The sequence below is a fragment of the Oncorhynchus keta genome, chromosome 2, assembly GCF_023373465.1.
Source record: "Oncorhynchus keta strain PuntledgeMale-10-30-2019 chromosome 2, Oket_V2, whole genome shotgun sequence".
Classification (NCBI taxonomy): domain Eukaryota; kingdom Metazoa; phylum Chordata; class Actinopteri; order Salmoniformes; family Salmonidae; genus Oncorhynchus; species Oncorhynchus keta.
The window spans coordinates 62,421,409-62,436,229 of record NC_068422.1 but is presented as its reverse complement, the minus strand read 5'-3'; the positions used below and the strand labels follow the sequence as shown (position 1 = coordinate 62,436,229).

Below are 14,821 nucleotides of genomic sequence, written 5' to 3'. Positions count from 1 at the left end.
CGGTGGAAGGTGGCAGAAGGTGGAAGGTGTTTGTCAGAACAGACGACATCCTAAAAATCGACCTTCTCACGAAAACATCTGTAGCGTCTGAATAGTTTGGGCTACACACCTCTATGGGAACATGAGACTCTCACAAACATGATATTGCTCTCTGCTTTGCTCTACAGCCCCCACAAGTGTCGGGACTCGGTTTCAACCAATTGCGAATTGAAGGAAAGTTGGCGGGTGCCCAGTGCTCTGTTCGGATGCAGGAATTATTTTGAGTGAACGTGCGAAAGTAACCTACTTTTTGAAGTGACATGAATGTGTTCATGGCACATTAAAAAGGTAATGCATTTTTACAGTTAAATTACGTCTTTACTATGAAACCCATAAAAAATAATTGTGCATGCACAGGAGGAGCGGGGGTGAGGCCTCCCTCTGCCTGGGGGACTCCAAATCACTAAATCCGACCCTGCCTAAAGGTTTATTTAACAGAGCAGCATACAGTCTTTAAGGTATTTGAAATTATTAAAGTTTTATAATGTTCTCTGACAATATGCCTAGTTGATGTTTCCTGGATTTGAGTTCAGTATACTTAACACGGTATACATGTTGTTAGTGTTGCTGTCTCACCAGAGTGAACCATTCATGAGTAAAAGTTCAGAGTAAAATCTTTCAATCTGATCCAGCCCTGAGTAACACCGAGGACAGTAATCTGGCACTGAGAACCAACATGTCTGACTGATCAATGGGCTTCCATGAATAGCAAGGGAAACTGTAGTCACTAAACGTGGTCGACGCCTACAGTTGTGTAGGCAACGGCACGCACATTTCCATAGAAAAAAGCCTAAACGTCCCTTGTCTGTCACGAATGTTGAATACAATCATATTTGAACATACTCTGCCAATTGTCTGTGGCATTGATGCTTCAGCTGGTTGAAAGACAGAACATCCATAGGAAAGTATTGTTAAACTGACTTCAAAACACAGGTCTATGTGTGTGGAAATCAAGATGTGTTTGCTCATGACCGAAGGCATGTCCACAAGACGGCAGTATCCAACCATGCGTTTACATAGTTTTGCTCATATGCCAGGTGATAGACATTTCAACTTTAGTACCGGCGCTCTAAAAAGTTTGGTAAACAATCCTTTCCTGTCACAAATTTCAAACAGCTGAAGAACCTAACCGCACTAACAACCAGTAGATTGAGTTCAAATGTAATTGAGTTCAAATGTAATTTTACTTAGAATTCTGGTTTGTAAGGAAAATGTCCACAATTTTGCAGTGCTTTGTTTGAGACTGTATACCAAATATCATACGCAAAGTAGGGATTCACGAGGAATGTAGAACTCTAACCTTTTCTGCGGTGTATCTAAAAATGTGACAGTATTATTACACAATATTATAATGACTGCCTTACATGTATCCTTATTTTGAGAATTGTATTTCCTTTATATGAAGAATTTAGAAGAAATTAATTGAGATGCAAAATTACCTATATTTGAGACACTATTTTACTTCACATTATTTGCTTGTGCATTTTCCAGCCAAAGCCATTCTGTTTTTTACTTTGCCCTGAATCCCCATACTGGTTACTGGATTTGATTGAATATGGCCCGAGGTTGTTTGGACAGTTAAGTACACAGTGCAACCATGTGTCCAATAGATGGCACTATCTGCTTTTTGTCCAATCAGCTAAACTCCCATCCCATGTGCTGAGTGTAGTTTGGTTGGATTGATTAAGTGAGTTGCCAAGTGAATGAGTGGGCTTCGTTTTATTTTAGAAAGAAGTGTGTTATGGTCAGAATCAAACAAAATATTAATTATTTGAATAACATTTGGCAATGTATCAAACAAACACAGGGGGTCAAAATACATGTCTAACACGTAGAAATACTTTATCTTAATTTGATTTAGTGTTCTTGGTAAAATTGGCAACAATGGAATGCTCCCAAAAGTGCAAACTCCAAATTAAAAAAACAAAGCCAACTCAAATACTTTTTGACATATATTCACATTTTGACATGACCCAGACTTGGTATCATATTGACAGGCAGTCCTCACTTTTGATTAGAACAATTCATTTAAAGTCAGTTTTGCAGTGGCTGTCCAGTCCTAGCACTCCAGTATTGAAGGTGTGGGCAATGGCAATTCAACCTAACCGGGGAAAATTCTAACTTTCTGAACGTTGCAGAATAAACGTAACCCGTTTGGGTGATATTACTCTAACAATTGAAATACATGTCTTAAAAAATGGATAGCAGTCAGGAGGTAAGATCAGGTGGGGCTATTCTAGCCAATGAGAGGGAAGATACATGTCCGAAGAACAGCGTTGGTTTTTGCCAGGGTGTCACGTGTCCTATTTATATCAGTACACCCCTAACAACCTAACAATTACGAAACAAATGTTAGATTAAATAAACCTCACGCAACAATTAAGCAATTCCATTTTTTTTGTAGACCAAATTCGACACTCTCTTTGACCTCTATACTAAAACTCCTCGCTGAGTGAGCGGAAAAAAACGAATCATCGCCACCTGCTGGAGAAGATAGATTTCGTGCCCAGTTATCCCTCTCGCATCGCCTCTTCCTCATATTGCCGTTCTTCATGTACAGCTAGCATTAATTTCCCTCGTCGTGGTTCAAACTAACCTGCTGCATCGAATTCAACATCAACATCATGCATCGACTTCAACACTTGACAAATAGATCATTGATTGCTGGTGTTTTTGACCAGTCTCCAGCCCTTGTGCGGACAAAGGCTCGGGAGACCGCATGTTTAGTGCAGTCCATACGACTCAAAACACAAGGACCGGTTGAACAGTATGGACTGAAGCGATTCAGTACAGCTGAGGCAACCGTGATTTTGAGAGAGAACGGCAAGATGCGAGAAAAGACTCTGACCATGGACACCCTCAATCCGCAGGTGAAAGCGGTGGAGTACGCTGTGAGAGGACCCATTGTCACGAAGGCTGGGGACATCGAGAGAGGCTTGCAGCAGGTGAAAACATATTGCCCACCACTTTAGCTACATAGCTAACCAGCATTTAACGGAAACTAGCTATTTACGTATCCGTAACGTTGGCACATCCTCCTCAGCATATTAGCTAGCTAGCTAGTCATGGATATGTGCTCTCATGCTTTATACTATCAACTAAAATAGCGTATGACAGTTGGGGAAACGGGCAAGTAACGTTAGCTTGGTAGCTAGTTTCTCGAAGGACAGGTGTAGCATCTTGGCTCAGTGCTGATACAATGTTGCATCATCATTCTCCAGTCGCGATGCATTCCATCCCGTTGAAACGTCAGGTGTGCGATAAGGAACCAGTCCTGCCTCGTGATTTCCTCAGCCATGGTGTTCCCTCGTGGACGTGGCAGTGATGAGCTTTGACAGAGGGGACCAACAGACAGTGAATTTCTAAATCTACCGTCTGGGAATTTTTTCTTTGTTTGATTCTGGCAACGGAACCTCAAGTCTGAATGTTGACTACAATTACATTTGAAGTCGCTCTTCCTGTTGTCTGCGTGGTTGGTCCATTTGCAGGTAGGACTTTCGGGCGATCCACAGGAAATAATTATTAACAACTTTTCATAGCACTGGTAGTGCGTTCACATGCCTTGCCGAACATGTAGAGTGCGCATGTTTACATGGTTTTACGGCTGCTCCAGGTGATATAATTCTGAACGCAACTCAAGTGCTTTGAACAGTTGGTCTAATAATACGTTCCTGTGGATGTATTGTCTGAAACTCCTACTCGCAAAAGAACCAACCACGCAGACAACCAGTAGGGTAAACATATTTAATTATATTCAACATTTTTGACCTGGGAGGCCCAGTTCCAGGATCAAACACTCAACAACAACAACAACACAAAAAGCTCTGACTAAGGCCTTGAGGCCGATACATAAAGATCAATAAAGTACATTGATACTAGAAAGAGCAGCGGGTGTGGCTTCTATTTTCTCTCATGCTATTCAATTGTTACCATGCACCTGCACTAAATATAGCTCAACTCTGCAAGCACTTAAAAAATCAAATTAAAAAATCACAATCAAACACTGAAGAATCCCAGAAGGCAAAATCTGATTCCCAGGCAATGATGAGCTTAGCTAGTGAAAGCTCAACCAAAGATACTGGTAACTAACCCTTCAATCAGTGACTCAACTGCTACTCATGTACACACTGTGCTGTTTAGCGATGCCTTTAAATTAATATCAGGGCAGAACTTATGATCCAGACTGTTGTGTGGGGAAGTCGAGGCAAGTTTACTATCATGATGGAGATGAGCAACAGCACAGAGACCCTTTTATTTACATGTAATTCTACGAACGACAAGATCAGTGTACCGGAATTCATTCATTCAGACTTATGCTGTGACTGACCTATAGCCCACACTCCACTTGAACAAAAGTTACCTTCAAATATCTATTCACACTACTCTTCTTTCACTTTAGTCTTACACTCACTTGTTTCTCTGTCACGTTGGATAAGTTGATTGATGTGTGCCTCGGGCACTGGCAGTTCAACTAATAATAGCCCTGAAACAGGTGCCTTCCTTGGGGTCGGTAGGAGCACGTGATCCTCGTACCACCCTCACAGATACAAGACCACACTAGGGTTGGTCGCTTTGTCATGTCCCCTGCATACCCTTGTCCAAAATATGATTTAGATGTTGGGCCACCACAAGGACATTAACATGAAATGGTAGGCCTACAGGACTTGGGTTAGGCTAATACATCATGTAATGGATGATGTCAATCAATCACAAATTTGTTTACATCCCTGTTAGTGAGCATTTAATCCATTGTCACCCATTGTCAAGATAATCCATCCACCTGACAATAAGCTGATTTAAACAGCACGACCATTACACAGGTGCACCCTGTGCTGGGTACAATAAGGCCATTCTAAAAATGTGCAGTTTTATCACACAACACAAAGCCACAGATGTCTCGAGTTTTGAGGGAGCCTGCATTTGGCATGCTGACTGCAGGAATGTCCACCAGAGCTGTTGCCAGAGAATTTAATGTTTATTTTTCTACCATAAGCCATCTCAGCCTAGTGGTTAGAGCGTTGGGCCAGTAACCGAAAGGTTGCTAGATCAAATCCCAGAGCTGACAAGGTAAAAATCTGTCGTTCTGCCCCTGAGCAAGGCAGTTAACCTACTGTTCCCCGGGCGCCGAAGACCTGGATGTCGATTTTAAGGCAGCCCCCCACACCTCTCTGATTCAGAGGGGTTGGGTTAAATGCGGGAGACACATTTCAGTTGAAGGCAATTCAGTTGTACAACTGACTAGGTATCCCCCTTTCCAACGTAATTTTAGAGCATTTGTCAGTATGTCAAACCAGCCTCAACCGCATACCACGTGTAACCATGCCAGCCCAGGACCTCCACATCGGGCTTCTTAACCTTTAGGATCGTCTGAGATCAGCCACGGGGCTGATTGGCTGGGCCTGGCTCCCCAGTGTGTCGGCTTGGCTGCGCACCTGCCCAGTCATGTGAAATCCATCGATTAGGACATAATGAATTATTCAATTGTCTGATTTCCTTGTATGAACTGTAACTCAGCAAAATCTTTGAAATTGTTGCATTTTATATTTTTGTTCAGTATAGTTCTTCATATGTGCAGGGATATTTACAAAATTCAAATGTTCTCTCAACATGTATCTAAATGTACCTTTCTTCCCTCCAGGGTCAGAAACATCCCTTCACTGAGGTCATCAAAGCCAACATTGGAGATTCACATGCCATGGGGCAGAAGCCAATCACGTTTCTCCGTCAGGTGAGTGGCAGGGATGTGTCAGGAAAAGTGTGGTCTTGCGAAGTCATATTTATATCACCTGTCCTACCACCATAACCACAACAAGGTGAAATAGACTTCAAATAGTATTCTGGCAGGACGGCTATCTGTTTATTCCCAGTTACTAAATCAGTCATCCTTGGCTGGGAATCAGTTTGGCTGATGAGGCTGCACATCGACACATCGTTTGTTTAGGCTAATATTTGCACTCTGAAACATTAGAGGAACGTCCTCGGCTCATGGAGAGGTTGGAAACGGGATCACCTTTATTAATACTTAATAATACAGTCATCTCTTAACAGAAGCATAAAATGTGTTATCTCTATCTGGTATTTTAGAAGAAATGACTTACTGTTGTATTTCACCCAGCAAATGTGTATTGGATTGGCTAACTGGGCATGGGCAGAGTGTGGGGTGTTCTGGTCTCTCCTAGTGAAAGTGCACATTCCAGAGATGGGTCAAAATTATGTCCAGTCTTGTGCTCCACATTGCTATAACAATCACCTAGGGCAGGGTGATATTGAATTCATTTAAATTAATGTTTTTGTGTTATCTTCCAAATAATATATAATAATAATAATATATGCCATTTAGCAGACGCTTTTATCCAAAGCGACTTACATTCATGTGTGCATACATTCTACGTATGGGTGGTCCCGGAGATCGAACCCACTACCCTGGCGTTACAAGCGCCATGCTCTACCAACTGAGCTACAGATGGACCTATATCTCAATGCCTATATCTCAATCTATTTATTTCAATTTTTTTTTATGAGCGTTAATGTCTGCTTATTCTCATGTTGTCTTTTTGGTCTCGTCTCATTTGCTCCTTCTGTGCTGTGCACCTTCCAATATACACACACACCAAGCCCCTCCCCCTGCCACTCACAACAACAAAGATGAGCGATCATTCCTTCCTTTCTGACAAGCGGATTCAACTCGCTATTTGCATTTGAGGTTTGGTCCAACAGAATTAGTCAAATACATTTTTATGTGTCACATGCGCCGAATATAACCTTACCGTGAAATTCTTACTTAGGAGCCCCTTACCAACATTAAGAGTTAAAAACCCTTTTTTTTCTTTCTTTTTTTTTTCTTCTCCTGCTGGCTCACCTGGGTGGGATGCTTATATAATGCTATTTACATAATATGTCAATTAAATTGTGAAGGTGTCTGTGTGTCTTGATGGGGTTGAAGTTAACATGGAACACCTCCTGTCTGTATGTTCAGGTGGTGGCTCTCTGCTCATTCCCAGAGCTGTTGAACAGCCCTAGTTTCCCAGAGGATGCCAAACAACGTGCCCGTCGCATTCTACAGGGCTGCGGGGGACAGAGCTTGGGTGTGTACAGTATGCCTGTCTGACTGCGCTGCACTCACATTCCTGTGTTGAAATATAGCCTAATAATATAGCTTTAAATGCTGACCCAAGTGGGAGCTTTGGCCTTCTGTGCACTGTTGATGGGTTCAGAATTGTCACACTGACAAATAACAGGATGCTAGGTTAAGTTCTAATGATGCTGTGGCCTGAGAAATGCAGAACCTAGCAGTGTTTTGGTTACAACAATATGCTTTTGAAACATTATTTGTGTGGCATACCTTTTGCTGCAAGATATGGCTAATAGTTTATTTGAAACTGCATTGTACGGTGGAGCTAGGAAGTGTATGCAAGTTGAAGTTATCTAATCTCTCATTTATTTCCTGAAACAGAACATGAAAATACAATCCAGAGTTGATACCATATTGTGTGTGTTTCAACTCCAGGGTCGTACAGTGCCAGTCAGGGAGTGGACTGTATTCGGCAGGACGTTGCTGTCTACATAGAGCAACGGGATAAGGGCGTGCCTGCCGACTGGGACAATATTTACCTAACCACCGGAGCCAGTGATGGCATCGTGGTACGTCTTTAGTTCTCAATAATCGTCTTACAAACAAAAGAGTGTTGTTTGGTATTTGTTTAATCTGAGCAGTCACTGAAAGTTCATTGGATTTATTAGGTATTTTCATGTTTTTGACAGTGAGTTATTTCTCTTTTAACCAATATTGTTTTAATTCTGGATGCTTTCCTACTAGTTGTTGATGTTGTAAAACGATATTCTCATCTGACCGTAGAGCATCTTGAAAATGCTGGTGTCGGGCCAGGGCCGGTCCAGGAGTGGTGTGATGATCCCCATCCCTCAGTACCCCCTGTACTCTGCAGCCATCTCTGAGTTGGAGGCCGTTCAGATCAACTACTACCTGGACGAGGACAACTGCTGGGCCCTGGATATCAATGAGCTCCACAGAGCCTACCAGGCTGCCAAGGAGCACTGTCACCCTAGAGTCATCTGCATCATCAATCCAGGCAACCCTACCGGTGGGTCTCACCAGCCAGAACAATGAGATTAGGCTCCTTATGTAATGTGGCTGTCCAGTGTTCAACACATCTAATACCAGTATCACACACACACATCTAATACCAGTATCACACACATCCAAGACCAGTACCCACCACATCCAAGACCAGTACCCACCACCTCCAAGACCAGTACCCACCACCTCCAAGACCAGTATCCACCACCTCCAAGACCAGTATCCACCACATCCAAGACCAGTATCCACCACATCCAAGTCTAGTATCCAACATATCCAAGCATGAGCATCTCACATCAATATGTTGCAAATGTTTCCCATGTCCCATAAGGCCAGTAAACATGATGATTATCTTTTAAGAGGTAGCTATGTTGATACTGTACAACCATTGAAACAAGCAACTAGGCCAAGGGTCATGATGTCATGTTGTGTAAGATATTATATGTGGAACCCCCTCTACTCTGCTGTGTCATGTAGGGTAGCTGATGGGTGTTTATAGCCTGCATAGGAAACCGGATCGGTCTTCACCAGCTGACATTAGGGTAAAGGAATCTGACTCCCTCTTACATAGCTGTAACATAACTCGGCAAAGCTGTAACTTAATAGTCTGCCTGACTTCAGAGTCTGGAAAGGCTCCACTGTTGTAGGCAAGATGTGTTGATAATGAAGGAGGCTGTGTTTTCTTTTTTTTTTTTTTTTTTTTTCCTGATTGGTTCTCCCCTTTCTCACTCAAACAGTCACATTAACAGCCACACAATCAAAGCCCAAGCCAACTTCTGTGTGAATACTGCACTAACAACGGGCTCCTGTCCACACCAGTGTGTCACAGTTCTCCCTCGCTGTGTACCACCTGAATCGTGTCCGCCAGGCTAGTAACCGTCCGTGAGGCGATACTGTGGTCCTCTGGTTTCCAGCGGCCTCCATAGTACAGTACATTCTGTATTTTGTAATCATGGTATCCCCTGTACAGATGGAAGGCACATGTAGAGTTGCTCATGTTCTCAATTCCAGCACTTGTGGTGACCGCTCTCCCTCCCTCTCCTTTCTTTCTTTCTCTATGGCAATATTCAGGTCAAGTGCAGAGTAGGAAGTGCATCGAGGACGTCCTCCACTTTGCATACGAGGAGAATCTGTTTGTTATGTCCGATGAGGTAATTATTTGCTACCATAGTGTATTGAACTGAACGACTTTTCGACTTTTCCAGTCCTATGAGAAGTATCAATTCTCTGTTGATGTAATCCTCTTGTGTGTGTGTGTCCAGGTGTATCAGGACAACGTGTACTCCCCAGACGTTCAGTTCCACTCCTTTAAGAAGGTGCTCTACGAGATGGGCCCAGAGTACTTCAACACTGTCGAGCTGGCCTCATTTCACTCCACCTCCAAAGGATACTCAGGAGAGTGAGTATTCACATCCACGTGCCCCTCGCACGGGGTCACTATTTCCCTCAAAGTACCCTTAAAACACCACACGCTGTCTGTGCTCACTCTGAATTCTCTGTCTGACCCCCATAAGTAGTTACTGACATACATTACACTTTCCTATGTATCCGTAACCGGCTGTCCAGCGCTTATAGCCCCTCAGTCTCATGTGTTTGATCTGCAAGAACACTATAAAATGTTAGTCGTGTTGCCTTTTCGCGACAGATCCGTCCTCTGCTTTAGGCAACTCCTCTGATTTGCGTTGTCGTGCTTGTGTAAACATCAGACGGGTTGGCTAAAATCACAACGCTGACTACCAGGCCCACAGAGAGACAACGCCCTTTGTATGCAGACTGACTGGCTCATCAGATTGTCCTTGCCATGGTTTTGATCTAGGATAAAGTCCCGTTTGGTTCTATTGCGTGTGACTGTGTCCCCAACACTAACGCTCCCCTCTCCTCGGTCCACCTCCCCTGCAGGTGTGGGTTCAGAGGGGGATATATGGAGGTTCTCAACCTCGACCTGGAGGTCAAGGCCCAGCTGGTGAAGCTGCTCTCTGTGAGGCTGTGTCCCCCTGTCTCTGGACAGGCTGCCATGGATGTCATCGTCAACCCTCCTCTGCCACACGAACCCTCCTACCTCCAGTTCCACAAGGTCTGTCACTCAATGTTCGGGGGGCAGGCAATGCTCTAGGTTTAATTTGTTAGTGTTCAGTTTCGATTGTCATCCAAGACCCTTGTCTGACCTCTGTGTTGTCTTTCAGGAGAAGAGCGCTGTGCTTGGAGCTCTGGCTGAGAAGGCCCAGGTGACCGAGCAGACCCTTAACACGGTGCCTGGGATCAAATGTAACCCTGTGCAGGGAGCCATGTACGCCTTCCCACGCATCTTCATCCCCCCACGAGCTGTGGAGGAGGCCAAGGTCTGTTCACTTAACACCCATTGAGAAACCTGCTGAAATGTGATTCCACTCTACTCCCATTTGTCCATTAGTGAATTTGTCACTTCTCAGCTCACTCATAAAACTTGCGTGGTGTAGGTAGCTGACCACAAATTGGCATCGGTATAGAATTGTATGCCTCCACACCCGAAACTAGAAAAACAGGTTTGTAGACTGTCTCTCTCTTCTGCAGTCCCTGGGAATGTCTCCTGACATGATGTACTGTCTGAGACTGCTTGAGGAGACTGGCATCTGCCTTGTTCCAGGCAGTGGCTTCGGCCAGAGGGAAGGGACCTATCACTTCAGGTAACTGTTCAACTAGCAGAAACATTGCTGACCATCATACATTTATAGAGACATAAGAATTTAGAGAAGCCTTTCATGAAGATTGTCTGTGACGACAGTGTTTTGTTTGTCCTGATATACCAGTTGTATTCAAATCAAATTGTGACAGTAGCTAGTGAGTTACATTGAAGCATTGTAACCTAACCATTACAGTGCCACATCTACCAGGCTCAAATTGGTTGGCAGTGACATCTCGCTTGCATAAGTAAACTAAAAAGATATAACTGAGCTGGAAATTGCAAATATTACACTAGCCGGAGAGGAGCTAACTGAATAGCTGGCCTCCATTCATTCCAGATGCTGTGTTTACTTTGCATTGATCTCTTACTTCCTGTCTGTCTTTTGCCCTCTAAGGAATCTCTCATGGTCAGATTTACGTGTAGCAACATTCGCGAGATTTTTTACTTCTTGCGTAACCGAGATTACCTGCTAAATTGTTGTTACAAATGATTTCCCCCTAGAATGACCATTCTGCCCACGACAGAGAAGCTGAAGGTGCTCCTGGAGAAGCTCCGGGATTTCCACATCAAGTTTCTGAAGGAGTACGCGTCACTGGAGGAACCAAAGAGATGAGAGTCCAGAGGATGACACTCGGGACTCACTAGAACAGTTCAGATAGTCCCAGTTTGAGAACGTTTAACACGCGTATCAAAAACAGCGTTTACGGAGGTATCGACTAACACTAATGTAAAGAAAGTAAACCCTTTTTTAAACTCTACTAGTGTAACCTATGATTGCTTGACATTTTATCTGATTTTAGGAACAGTACTTGTGTTTTTAGAGACATTGTGCCTTTGTCAGACGAGGTAAAAGTGTGGGGAGAAACGATGCCGTCTGTACAGAGATGTTAAAGGGGCAATCTGCAGTTGCCACAAACATTTTAGGACTTATAAATGAAATTGTAAATCGATGTACCCATTTGATTCTTGAAGAATACAACTTGGGCATGCCTCATAAGCTGTCGTACGCGATCAGAACCCAAATTTTAAGCTTTGTAAATGTAAACAAACACTATATAGCCTTAACATGGTTCAAACTAATGTTGATATCATGGATGATCAGTCCTTGCATCCATAGCTCTGGCTATGAATTTGGTTACAATTGTCCAATCCCATCCCTCAGATTTTTATTGAAACTGGCAGTGAGGACGTTTTATTGTAACTACAACTGACTGCCCCTTTAACACTAAAGCAATGTACTTTGTGATGTACTCAAAGGTGCTCTATTATAGAGGACGCACTGGGAAATGGGACACAATGTTCTGATGACATTTTCTCTAGCACTCCATTTACTTGTTTTTGTGCCCGAGAAGTTTACACTGTTTTGTATTTTCTATCCGTCTTGAGTCTTTTCTGTCTCCTTAAGAGGCATTTTGTGTGAGAGCTCGACGCAATGGGGCACTGTAAGTGCAAATATTATCTTAGAACCAGCTGTACCTTTCTCAGTGTGCCAAATGGAACAGGGGTTGTTTATGTAGGTCATGGACTCCGGGACAATGAGTGCTGCTACATCAGCTCTTGTCCAAAACCCATTTCTAACATAACATCCTATCAGTACAAGTCATACAGCTTTGAGCCTGCATAGCTTCCTGTTGGGCACATGTTTACCCACACAGTACGTGGCTTGCATGACACTGATCTGAGGTGTCTGTTGCACTTGGATAGTTTTTTTTGGGGGGGGGGGGTGAATGTCTACTCTCGGGTGCCTAGTTGGAAGGAAATGCAGTTGTTTTGTGTGCTACTAATTGAAGAGTTAAGGTCAAACCAAGGGAAATGTAGGTTCTGGTAATTCTGTATATCGGCCTTGTCCCCATATTAGGCTATTTATTGCATAGATTGTTTACGCTTTTTACTGACGGTGGCTGTATGGCTGTCATTCACATTTGTATCACAACTGAGAAAGGGAGTACGGTTACATCTCAGATGGTGGCTTGAATGCACTTTGTTTTTTTGTTTGTAAAATGTTTGTGTGAAACCCTCTGCCCGTATCTATCTTTCTGCAAACTGCAGGAAATGTCATTGTGAAGTGAAACACTACAATTTCATTTTTTGTAGGTGGGAGATGAGCGCAGTGACCCGCATAAGGCTGTCTAAAATCTTCAGTTAAACCAATGAATTCGGGCAACTTTTATTCTGACACCAAAACATCTCATTTCTATTTTTGTATGCAATTTAATGCTGAATGACCTTGGCAGCCATTCAATGTATGAAACTCGACTGACCTCAAAACATGAATTGTTTTTAACCATTTGACAGCAATGAGGTGCCTTCAATGGCGACAAGCTATAATTTACATTGAGTGGTTTTTGAGAATGTTTTTTTTTAATGTACATTTTCTGCTAAATGTTTGTTTTCATTTGTTTGCCTGGTTTGTATTCATCATTCTTCATGAGCTGAAAGTTAACTGCAACTGGAAAAGGTTTTGGGTTCAACATCAATGTGCTTATAAATATCATTTTAAGTCGGAAGTTTACATACCGTAGCCAAATATATTTAAACTTAGTTTCACAATTCCTGACATTTAATTCAAGTAAAAATTCCCCGTCTTAGGTCAGTTAGGATCACCACTTTATTTTAAGAATGTGAAATGTCAGAGTAATAGTAGAAGGAATGATTACTTTCATCGCATTCCCAGTGGGTCAGAAGTTTACATACACTCAATGAGTATGCATTGCCTTTAAATTGTTAATTTTAGCCCATTCCTCCTGACAGAGCTGGTGTAACGGAGTCAGGTTTGTAGGCCTCCTTGCTCGCACACACTTTTTCAGTTCTGCCCACACATTTTATATAGGATTGAGGTCAGGGCTTTGTGTTGGCCACTCCAATACCTTGACTTTGTTGTCCTTAAAGCCATTTTGCCACAACTTTGGAAGTATGCTTGGGGTCATTGTCCATTTGGAAGACCCATTTGCAACCATGCTTTAACTTCCTGATTGATGTCTTGAGATGTTGCTTCAATATATCCACATCATTTTCTTCCACAAAATAGATGGCATCAGGAGGAAGTGCACCAGTTCCTCCTGCAGCAAAGCACCCCCACAACATGATGCTGCCAACCCCCATGCCTCTCGGTTGGGATTGTGTTCTTCGGCTTGCAAGCCTCCCCTTTTTCCTCTAAACATAAAGATGGTCATTATGGCCAAACAGTTCTATTTTAAGTTTCATCGATCCAGAGGACATTTCCCCAAAAAGTACGATCTTTGTCCCCATGTGCAGTTGCAAACCGTAGTCTGGCTTTTTAATGGCAGTTTTGGAGCAGTGGTTTCTACCTTGCTGAGCAGCCTTTAAGGTTATGTCGATATAGGCCTCATTTTACTGTGGCTATAGATACTTCTGTACCTGTTTCCTCCAGCATCTTCACATGGTCCTTTGCTCTTGTTCAGCTTGATTTGCACTTTTCGCACCAAAGTAGGTTCATCTCAAGGAGACCATGCGTCTCCTTCCGGAGCGGTATGACAGCTGCGTGGTCCCATGGTGTTTATACTTGTGTACTATTGTTTGTACAGATGAACGTGGTACCTTCAGGCATTTGGAAATTACTCCCAAGGATGAACCAGACTTGTGGAGGTCTACAATTTTTTTTTCTGAGGTCTTGGCTGATTTCTTTAGATTTTCCCATGATGTCAAGCAAAGAGGCAATGAGTTTGAAGGTAGGCCTTGAAATACATCTACATGTACACCTCCAATTCACTCAAATGAGGTCAATTAGGCTATCAGAAGCTTCAAAGCCATGACATAGTTTTCTGGAATTTTCCAAGCTGTTTAAAGACACAATCAACTTGGTGAACAAGTTTTATTGACTCCAACCTAAGTGTATGTAAACTTCCGACTTCAACTGTCGTTTCTAACTGAAATAAGGCTGTTAACCCCTGATTTTCCTTGTTTTGGATATGCATAATTTTTTTCATAATTCCAGATTTGCATTTTTTATTTCTGTTTTGTACAATAAATACTTTTGAGATCCATTTTGAGAGATGATTAAAAAT

At 42.8% G+C, this 14,821-nt stretch overlaps 1 protein-coding gene across 1 annotated transcript; it reads left to right on the top strand.

Annotated features, from left to right (window-relative positions):
* Window positions 1-2,403: 2,403 nt before the first annotated feature.
* Window positions 2,404-14,800, top strand: LOC118358346 (alanine aminotransferase 2-like). The gene is made up of 11 exons (XM_035736076.2): window positions 2,404-2,984; window positions 5,678-5,767; window positions 7,016-7,124; window positions 7,547-7,680; window positions 7,895-8,138; window positions 9,206-9,285; window positions 9,397-9,533; window positions 10,034-10,208; window positions 10,318-10,473; window positions 10,685-10,797; window positions 11,298-14,800. The coding sequence occupies exons 1-11, from the start codon at window positions 2,664-2,666 to the stop codon at window positions 11,407-11,409; spliced, it is 1,671 nt and encodes a 556-aa protein (XP_035591969.1). The 5' UTR covers window positions 2,404-2,663; the 3' UTR covers window positions 11,410-14,800.
* Window positions 14,801-14,821: the final 21 nt, after the last annotated feature.

Coding starts and splice junctions, on each gene's coding strand:
- LOC118358346 (XM_035736076.2), top strand. CDS start 2,664: ATGCATCGACTTCAACACTTGACAAATAGATCATTGATTGCTGGTGTT. Junction 5,768..7,015: donor CAATCACGTTTCTCCGTCAG/GTGAGTGGCAGG, acceptor CTGTATGTTCAG/GTGGTGGCTCTCTGCTCATT. Junction 8,139..9,205: donor CAATCCAGGCAACCCTACCG/GTGGGTCTCACC, acceptor GGCAATATTCAG/GTCAAGTGCAGAGTAGGAAG.